Source organism: Physcomitrium patens, chromosome 23, assembly GCF_059467195.1.
Source record: "Physcomitrium patens ecotype Gransden chromosome 23, ASM5946719v1, whole genome shotgun sequence".
NCBI lineage: Eukaryota > Viridiplantae > Streptophyta > Bryopsida > Funariales > Funariaceae > Physcomitrium > Physcomitrium patens.
The window spans coordinates 7,211,763-7,222,983 of NC_143432.1; the positions used below are offsets into that span (position 1 = coordinate 7,211,763).

The following is an 11,221-nucleotide window of genomic DNA, read 5'->3' on the forward strand; positions in this document are numbered from 1 at the left end:
GCACTTCAACAGAGGCGCACACAGTGAGTACATAGCCCCATAGTCCTCTTCCTCCTGCATTAACTTCAGGTCGCCAAGCAACTCCCTCTGACAGCATTAATTCATTGCAATAACGTCAGATTCAACATCACTACCCGTACCCTCCCCTTCAATGCAAACGGCGAGGTGCAGTGACACGTAATCAATTGAACCAAATTTTGCGTGCATCTGCTGGTGTCGACGAGCATCTTCCAGATTGCGATCGATTCTCTTCGAAGGTTTTAGATTGACGCAGGAATCAAAGAACCAAAACCGAGTTCCTCGATGACGATTGCCGTAGATGGATCAGTTGGGTAACTCGATTACTTCTGGCGTGGACGGCATTAATGAGATCAGGCAGGACGCAATTGCAGTGGTGGACTAGCGACTCAAGATACAGAAGTTCAGCTCGCGACTTGTCGCTGCGAAACATCGAGCGCGCAACTTATCTCCTTCACCTCGTCGTGAGCAATTTCGATAAGTGAAAAGAATCAGAGCACAGAGCAGTGACGAGATAACTTTAGTGATGGACAATGGCGACAGTGGAAACTTTTCCTGGGGCCGATTCGGTGAGGAAGAAAATCCTCCTCTCCCGAGGTTTGAAACAAATTAATTTAATTTAATTTAATTATAGTGTTTGGTAATTAGATAAATCTTTTGGGTATAGGTGTGCGAAATTGTTTCCATGTATCTATTTTTCTGACTGTGATATTTATTACCCTACTTCAGAGTTTCCGTTTTGATTAAGAGTTCTGGTAAAATTCTTGCACACAGTACTTGATTGTCAACTTTAGTTCTAATTTTTTTAAAATTAGTTAGTTGTCATATTTTTATAGATATAGACAAAAATTGCACTTTGTCTACTGAAATGTTTCAATGATGAGTAGATCTTTTATATCAAAGATTGCAAGCATATTGTGTTCATATAATCATTTTAAATCATGTAGCATTATAAGTATATATATATATATATATATCATCTCAAAACATGTCAAGATGGTAAAGAATCAGAAAATAAAATAAACACATGAGTTTGCACGGTCTTTAATATTGAAATTTAAAAATCTTGTATTGTTGTTGAGCTTAAACCACAAAGTATTGGAAACCAATTAAAATGTGTTGTTGATTACTAATTCACATTTAAGCATCAATAGTTTCAGTGAAAACCTAAAAAAGCCCATGTAGAACTTTGGTTTTTTATTGACATGTTCTTTAATTACATGTATCATAATATAGTATTAAACCATTTTTCTCGATTTAAGAGAGAAAAGAGTTAGTCACAAAATTATGTCTTAGTGAATAAATTAATTGATATGTAATAACATCATAAAAAGGCTTTCATGCATTCATTAGAATGTGTGTTTCAATATATATATATATATGAAACCAGAAAGCTGATGAATTTTAGATATCTGCATGTTATGTGGATAATAATGATCACTGTACATATATACATGTCCAAACTATTGATGAGCATGCAATTTGGAACTAGTTTTATTTGAATTTAGAAAAGTTTTTTAATTTTTTTGTGTCTCCATCAACTCTATTCATTAATAGTTTTGAGTTAAAGGCTAATACTTTACAACTTGCAAATACAACACAGAAAAATTAATAATAATAATAATAATATGAAAACGGTATTTGTGTAGTCCATTTAAAAATTTCTCTTAAAATAGCAACCCTAAATTTACTTAGTTACCACAAACCCCTTGTTCATTGTTTATACTTGTCAAGTGATACACTTTTATCTCACAGACCAACTCTTTGTCAAAAAGTGCACAGTAACTTTTACTTTTCTTTTTATAGTGGACACTCGTCCACAGTACCGAGAATTCTCATCTGTACTTTCAACGAACAGAGTCGAAAGGCGTGCACCAGCTGTAATACACACATCCACCCCCATTCACTGCCCACCTGGAAGCTAACCTCCCAGCTTATCATCCAACAAAAGTTTTAATTGATTTATGCCTCGTTCTAGAAGAAGGATGACTTTTGCATCACCCCTTCGACTTCATTTGTCAAACTGTGTGGGAAAGTCAACTCCATGTGGAGCACAAAAGTCAACCGTTAATGCGTTCGTGGATGGATGAAGTCAGCTCAAAATAGGGAACGAGAGGTACCTGAAAAATCTACATTTGGATGAAGTCAACTTCTATTCAGTCATCAACAACATTTGTGGTTGGTTACTCATGGGGACTAGTTAAGCGAGTAATGTGTTACTGAAGTGTTGTCGAATAAGTCTGTATTGCAGTCACAAATTAGAAATGTTCTTTTATTCCTAATGAATAGTGATGTTTAATTTAAATTTCACAATACTCCACAGTTCATATTTGTTTGAAGTGAATCAATAGTTGATGCATTAAAAAATTTGTTATGTTTTATCCACTTTTGAGATGAATGAGTACTAGGGGAAATTCAATAAATCAAATTGGACTCTACTTTTTATCCAATAAATATAGTCATTTTGAAATTATCACTACTTTCAACATACATGGTATTATATATTCATAACTACATTTATAAAGGGCAAGATTGTACAACAATGGAAATGAGAGGATGATAACAAACAATGTATTAATACATTGTATATTAGAGCTTCAAAGATAGCATGGCATTTGTATGGAATGAAAATGCATGAAAAAGTTTCAAATGCAATTCAATTGATATTACATCTTCCTAGAATAAATCTCTATAAATTTTTGATCCAAATAATGATGCAGCTAAAATCTTAGTTTGTAGAGAGTAGCGAAAAAAAAAAAATTGATAATATTTTTTGAAATATGTGAATTTATAGAGATTGCTTGACAATACAAGTATAAAGAGTTTTTACAATATTTTGTCTAAAACAATATATCAAAGAAGTTGACAATAAGACAATGTGGATTTGTAATTGAAAGCTTTTATTTTATTGATCCTATTCCAAGAGAAAGATTTTATCTTCAACTTTGTTTAACAATGGTATTGTCATGGATATACATATTTATTCCAATATTAATCTATATAATTAGATAGAAGTAGATAAAAGTAGATTAATTTCATAATAACTTTTAGAAAAGCTTCTTAGAAGCTTCACAAACATGGTTTTGACTTTACTTATGTTTATAGTTTTTTGATAAGTTAGAAACTTAGTTAACAAGTTAAACATGTCTCATACATATTGATATCTTATAGAACAAGCTAAGTATATGGCAGACATATAAAAAAACTTGTCTTGTAAGTTAAGATATGTGTCTTACAAAGTCAATACATGTTGGAGGTCTTATAGAACATTGCCACATAGCTCTTAATTAGATAGTATATATGGAAGCAAGAGTTAAGCCTTCTTCATTGTTGTCAATGTCTTTCTAATTCTTAGTCTTGTTTTAAGACTTTTTAGTCTTCTTCTCTTTGGAAATAGCCATTCTAGTTTAATAATAAAGCTAATTTATTGGGTTATAAAGATAATTGATTAATAATGAATATTATAAAGCTAATTGATTAAGTTATAAAGATAAGACTTTTATTTAGAGACTGTAAGAAATAATTGATTTTTTATCCAATGTTTACATTATGCCTATCAATTATAAAGATTCCATTCAAATTGTAACAAATATAATTTTTAATAAAGATATGATTTACAATGATTATTAACAAATCTCAAAGTCAATTATTAATAAACATAGAAATAGATCTTAGAATCCTTACATTTGTACATAGATAGTTGTATGTTGCTCTTTTATAATGCACTTCTCTCAATATATTTAAGACTAAATATTCTAAAAATAATAAAGACTAAAATAGTATCACAAATATAATTTATTCTTAAAAAATTTCCAACTTAGCTTTTTAAATTATTGTAATAAAAAAAAATGTTTGCCAATTCCAATGAAGAAATACAAATGATTCCATTGTTATGCATATATTTTATTTATTTATTTATTTTCTTAATCAATATTTCTTTAAAAGTCATCAAATTTTGACTTAGCAACCACAAATTATAATTTCATAGCTTCTTCATAGCTAACAATATATATTTTCATATATATATATATATATATATATATATATGTATGTATATATAGGTGTATATATTATCATATATAATTATATTACCATGTGTAATTATATATATAATAAATTTAAATTTTATATTTTTATTAGTTTTATTTATTTAAATTTATATATATACATAAAATGAAAATATAAAGCTTATAGATGTTTGTTTATATATATATATATATATATATATATACAAATATGTAAAAGAAAGATTGCCTTTGATTTTTTGCCCTTCAATGAAATCCCTATTCATATCCAAGAATGTTGGTAAGAAAAAAAAATTAAAATTAAAATTCTATAATTTACATTGAAATTTTGAAAGGAAGAATATAACAGATTTCAAAAACTTCAATAGATAATTCAAGTGAAATAATTCTATTATATTGTGTGGCAAATTAGTTAAACAGGTTTTCTTTTTTCTTTCTTTCTTTCTTTCTTTCTTTATATTTATTTATTCATTTATTTATTGATGAATAAACACAAGTAAATCACAATAACGTTAAAAAAAAAAAAAAAAAAAAAATGCTAAACATTCTTTTCATTTTATCCAATTTATCTTTGGCAATTGCTTCATGAGCATAAATTCCATATTCATAACCACATGGAACTTTGGAAGGAAAATTTCCACGACCATTGGAAACATGTCAAAATCCAAACTCCCAAAAGCAGCTCCACTTCAACGAACGAAAAACAGCATATCATCCAATGAATGAATGATAAGAAGTGTTCTCCATCTACCTGCTTGTGGAATAGAGCCATGGGTGTTTTTGTGACTAGATTTTCAACCCCTCAACAAAAACAACAACAACAAATAATAATAATAACAATAATCAGATCATGATAAGTTGAATTTGTGCCCAAAGTGGGGCAAGCTAATCAGGCAGTCCATCAAATAACTGCCTTTCTAGAAGCTTCCACCCAACATTTGCCGCAGCTTCCAGGAAGGTTCAATGATGGCAAGGAGCAAGGGAAGGATGGAGGATGCTGACATGGCATAACTTGACCCCTCCAGCTGGCATGTTCAAATGTTAGTCTAAATCCAGGTCAGCATGGTTTTTCTAAATGGCATTCTTATGAAATAATTAGTTATTTAATGATTTATTGATTGATTGTGAGTGCGTATGAAACCAATGATGATTACCTATTTTTCTGAAGAAGATTAAAAAATTAAAATTTTAAATAAAACATTCATATCTTTGTTATCATAGTATGTTGTCATTTGGCTTTTAAAGTATACAAAATTCCTTTTTTGTTGATAATTTCTGAAGAATGCTTGTTGGAATATCTTTACGTGAATATTGAGGTGCATTTTGAGTTTAGAATATGCAAGAAATAAGGAATTGTCGAAGCACATGAATTTAATTGGAAAATTTTGGAGTTTCTAAAATATGCTAATGAAATGATTGCTAAAAATTTATATTCTATTTGGAGGTTTTAGAAATAAAGTCCAAACTTAATCATGTGGGTTTATTTTATTTTATTTTGTTTCCACTAAAAATACACTCAGAATGAGCTTAGTCAATGGGATTCAAATCAATAAATATGTGAAAATGTGGTTTTTACTCATGATTATAAAGTGGTGAATGCTTTATTTCATATCTTTGTGATAAAAAAAACCAAGGTAGATTTTAAACTATTTTATAAATAATGAGGATAACATAATTTTTTATAGCAAAAAGCACTTATTCATACGTCTATATATATATATATATATATATATGTGTGTGTGTGTGTGCATATAATTCATTTTTCTTACGTTTTTAAACAATATTTTAAACTTTGGATTTTAAAGTTTCTGTACAATATCTGAATTTACTTTATAATTTTATGTTTGAAATTTTTTATGTATCGTTTTTATAATTTCCCTCATCAAATATTCTCATCTTCGATATGTAATCAAAAAAGTCTAAATGTATTACTTGTGCCAACTCAATGAATCCAAAATTTTCTTGACTCAACTTTGCTTCAAGATAAGCATTATATTAGTAAACATCAACAGTTTATATTTTTATGAATTCTTTGTTCTTTAAAATCTTGATGTTTTCAGAAAGAAAAAAAATTGGGCATTTCAAACCTTGCTTTCTTATTCCTTCAAATGATATTTTTAACTTTTTATATGATGAGTTAATAAAATAAGAATTTTAGTAATTTTTTCATTTTACAAAATTATAACATTTAATTCTTTTCCTTTTCCTTTATTCTTCTTTCTTATATGCTGAAAATTTATTTTAGAAACAATTTTCTTGTTCATTTAAAATCTGGAAGGCTTTGAAATTTCACAAACAATCGCAGCGGAAGTACAATATTGATTTTATTCTACACTTTTACAAATAATACCCTATTAAATAGTCAGACGGTTTACTGCTTATGTTAATATTCATGATACATTTATTTTGATAAAATGATTTTATCATGGATCCATACACAACATTCCGTAAATTTTGGAAGGCTACATTTATAATCCTTTGCCATAGAATTTGTATTTAGTCGAATGGTGGTAGAAATAAAATTTAGTATGATCATCAGCATTGCATTTATAAAAGGTAAAATAAGAGAATACAGTAAAAATGGTAATTGCGTGGCATGGATGATAATGCATGAAATATTATTACACTAGCCATGAGCATTCATATTAACAAAGAAATCTTACCAAATTATTTTAAATTTACACATGGTTCTTACAGAGATTTTGTATTAACTTGACTTGAATGGATTTCTGATTTCACAGTGTGGTTGCACTAGAAAAAATAAAAAATATCATGCACTAATTATTGTACTACATCTAATCTAAACATCCGGCACAGCTCATCTAATGCTGACGATGATAATCACGGAATGTTGTGTATGGAGATCAATTATAGAGCGAGATAGCGCGAAATGATATCTTCCACAGTCGTAAAAGCTTCCTCGAACGTCGAGATCTCCATGCCAAACTTGAAGTACTGGTGCAAGTATGCTCGTGATGCAAACATCCCGTACGCCCTGGAGAGAGCCCTGAATGTGCACATTACAGTCGACTGACAATTGCATAGTAAACCTGCTGACATTTCATACTTGCCGAGCTTGGCAGGATTCACAGCGACGCTCAAGTGATCCACTGACCAGACAGGGTAAAGGCTCTCGTGCTCGAATCTGCTCACATCTGCGGTGAGGCTACCGCTTCCCCTCAACACTAACATGTTGGCAAGACATCGGTTGACATTCGGGGTGTTACCGAATCGTGACACCTTTGAACCCAACAAGGTATCTTTCTTTGCTGACGGCAAGATCAAGTCCAGATCAAAATCTCCAAGAGCTTCAGTCATAAGCATTTGTTGTAACTGTTTAATTTGTGCTCCCCAATTGAAGGTGGTGAAATTCAATGACTTATTTGAAATCTGCAGTTATTCAAATACAACCAAACAATTCAGCTTCGTCATAATGGCAGAGGATTGTGCCCTGAAAGAAAACTTTCTGGGAGAATAAGGTGTTGCATTAAATGACTTACCTGTGGAGTAAATCTCAAAGAGAGCATGCGATATCCAGGATGAGCACACAATTTTGACACCAAATCGGATAGTAAGCGGACAGGCATTCCAGCTCCGTATATTCCACCCTTAATACCATCCTCATCCTCATATTGACCTTTGTCTCGGAATGTCTTTCGGGGATGCTCGTTCCGTTCAGAGGGACAAACTGTTCGCCATGAGGCAGGGAGGAATATGGACGCCAGAGAATTAGCTACCACGTCATTCATGTGATCAAAAGACGACCTTGGTATTCCAAGAGTTTTTCTACATATAGACGAGAGGGCATCATTCTGCGAGATGATGATGCCGTCGGCCGATTCTTGGAGTTTCGCTAGTGTGAGCAGCGCATTGTAGTTCTGCACAATGACCTCGCCACTTTCATATGGCCAGATGCAGTGGCTCAGGACACATTTGGATGGGTACTCATCCTTCAGCAGCTCTGTCACGTATGCACCTGCATGTGCATGGAAGTAGGCCACTTTCGCTTAAAGGGAATGGGGGGAACCTAAAGCTGGATTTAGAAGTGATTGAATTCCACATTACGCACATCCCATGAATAATGAAGAAACTGTGAACACATACCAAGGCCGGAACCAGTACCGCCAGCCATGCTTTGTGCGGTCAGAAAACCACCAAACATGTCACATGCCTCCACCTGAAAAAATTGATTTGAATCATGCTATGAAGCAGAAGAGCCAGGTCTTGAGGTTCGGATGTGCACCCGGATCACTTGCCCAAATGTATAGTGATCAGGCGCTTACAGAACAACCAGCGACTCTCCTAACATAATTTTTGGGCAGCAAGTTACCGTGAGCAAGTTTGTCCGGTTGATTTTAATAAGTTCATCTTAGCACCACCTGCTGTTCTCGTGTGGGCTGAAAATTACGAGCGCACATTCAACGAGTAGAGCAGTGTTAAAGCTGATTAAGGATCTCCACAGGACGCTTTGCTGCATAGCTAAAAGCACACACCTCTGCAGTTTGACTGGTTTTCAAAGAAAAAGAATTGTATGATCAGTGAGAGAATTATGGGTGTAAGGACCTAACTCAAGCCGAATAACATTTGAGATTGCTTCGCTGCATCGTGGCCCATGGACGTAGTACCCTCGAGCCCAATTGTTTCCTGACCCGCTCTCTTGCGTCACCTGACGATATGGGCAAAACTTCCAAGATGTTTCACTGCGCTGATTCAATCCTTCTACTCGCTTTATTGCTGACGAGATCACCTTCAAGAGAGTAGTTCCACATCACAAAAATTTACATGCAGGAGCAAAAAGTCAACATTCCTTCTTCAATGAAGGCGAAGGGGGTCATAGATTATTTTTCCTCAATATTAAACTGCAAATGTATGTACCTTTGGTTCCATGTCAATGAGAACAGCCCGCGCTACACGGCCTCCCTTAGTACCCTCTCTGAAAAACCCGCTATTCTGCATGGTTGGATTAGATAAGTTGGCGAGAGCAGTGAAGAAGGAAGTATAGAGCTGATTTCCTCCCTGGCCCAGTTGCACCACTACACAGGATGCGGACGACGATTCCATCCGACTTAACAGTCTGTTTGCAGCTTTTTTAAAAGAGGTGAAGTTCAAAAAACTACTCTGCATGTTCTGCACCGTGCAATCTTACGCGTGCTGTTGGATAGTGCAACATCAATCCCTAGAGTTTATAGAGCGTTCAATATTGGCATTACGTTGACACTGTATAAAGGCAACACGTCGAGCTCTCCTTTTAGGTACGCCTTTTCTGATTCCTGAACTTTTTGGTACCAGAGTCACACCAACCTGAGTGATCACAGTTAAGGAAGATGGGCCCCGTTTGATACACTACCCCAAATTGCAAGAGCAAGTTAGCATTGCGAAATGTGCCCGATTCTGAACAATGTTCAATAACAAAACCCTTCGGACAATCATGAATGCATCTCGATGTCAGAAACAATACCAAAGCAAACCAAAACAAGAAGATGCTCAACTTGTGAAGAACAAGAATCAGGTTTGTGCCAGATCCACAATCAGTGTAATCATTGAATTGATTCTTGACGAGTACGTGTGCTCCATTGCAATCACACTCCAGCTCTCTCTCCTCATCCATCTCGTAAAAACAATCTTCCAACCCTTCAGATATCTCCAATGAACCATATTTCACAAAATCAAAAGGCACAACAGCCCCAACTCGTATCTCCAGTCGTTCTGATCCATCACTAGAAATGATCTGGCGCTTGTCGATGGTATATAACACCCTGAAAAGATCGGTGGGGAGAGCGGGTGAACCTAGCTAGGATTTAATGCCAGCCCCCTATCAACCACCAAACAAAGCAACACTTACGCCCTCTCCCAACTCGGAACAACCTTCCGATTTAACCTGCGGCACTCCCACTCTATCGAATTTCTGCGTTTTTGTGAGTTTTGCAACACCACTCCTCTGCCCCACACCGCAAGACCTCCGATCCCGTTCGTTTCGAACACATTCCACCGCCATTATTTGGCCCGCCTTGGAATTAACGCCTCCGATTTTGATTCTGTCTTTGCTAAGGCGGATGTGCTTCATAATAAACATGTGTCTCCTCAAGAGTAGGATTTCTAAACCGGGGATTGGACTACGGAAAGACTAAGCAAAGAATGAGGGTGTTGGCAATTAATTTCCAAGGGGGGTTGAAGATGCTGGTGGGAAATAATTAGAAAATAAAATCACATTTAAAAAGAAAAGATAAGAAAAAAAGCATGAGTTATTATAAATCCACTTTAAAGTTCAGTACCCTACATACAAAACAAGTGTTTTACTTTTTTCTTGTTTCTTGATTTGAAAAAGCTATGTTACATTTGGTTGTTGATTTATTTTTTAAAACTTCTATTTATACAAAGAATTTGGTTATTAAAGTTGCATTCACTTACATGTAAAACAAAACATTTTGTGTGCAATATGGCTAATGCAAAGAGTGTTTTTATATTTTTCTATATAGATTTTTTTTTTTTTTTTTTTTTTTTTCAAAAAATTGATTGTTGTTATTTTTTTATTATGTTGTATTTTATATTATTATTATTATTCATTGTTTTTGCTAAACTTAATGGTTTGATAAGTCTACTCTAAAAGTAATCACAGTTTAGAATGATGTTGGAATCAATGACTTCGATTGATTATTGAATTATTTAAGTTTTTATTTTACAAACCTATTGAATAAATTTACTGAATCAATTTCCTGCACAGAAAATTTGTTAAAATTCAAAAAATATTAATATACAATTATGCTTAAATCTTTTTTAAATCTTAATTTTCTATTTTTAGATTCAATAAAATTTATTCAAAATTTAAAAAAATTGGTTAACATACAAGATTTTATACTTGTTAAATATATTAATAGGATATTGCTAAAAAATTGTAAGAATAATTAATAAAATTAATTGACACTTATATTAGATATTGACAAAGACACATTTTGATTGGATGTTGAGAAAGGATTTTGAGAGCTTAATGAATGCAAAGTGGTTGAGGCATGGGTATCTCCAAGAACCAAGTTATTGGGATTCAATTATAGTTTTTTTACTAACCAAATTAAAATGGATTTTTTCCAGCCTTTCTTCATGGAGAAGGATGTGTGCATTGCAATCCAAGCACAATCAAAGGTGTGGTGGAGCATCAATAATGTAGTGTTACTGGAGGTATA

At 33.2% G+C, this 11,221-nt stretch overlaps 1 protein-coding gene across 2 annotated transcripts; it reads right to left on the reverse strand.

Annotated features, from left to right (window-relative positions):
- Positions 1–6,650: 6,650 nt before the first annotated feature.
- LOC112275774 (uncharacterized) lies at positions 6,651–10,192 on the reverse strand. Of its 2 annotated transcripts, none has more exons than XM_073530501.2 (5): positions 9,345–10,192; positions 8,919–8,993; positions 8,148–8,777; positions 7,544–8,019; positions 6,651–7,433 (listed from the first exon to the last, which is right to left on the reverse strand). In XM_073530501.2, the coding sequence occupies exons 3-5, from the start codon at positions 8,203–8,205 to the stop codon at positions 6,912–6,914; spliced, it is 1,056 nt and encodes a 351-aa protein (XP_073386602.1). In that variant the 5' UTR covers positions 8,206–8,777; positions 8,919–8,993; positions 9,345–10,192; the 3' UTR covers positions 6,651–6,911. The 2 variants fall into 2 exon arrangements, with proteins under 2 accessions (XP_073386602.1, XP_090102842.1); XM_090246716.1 differs by having other exon boundaries at positions 9,254–10,192.
- Between the last annotated feature and the right edge of the window lie 1,029 nt (positions 10,193–11,221).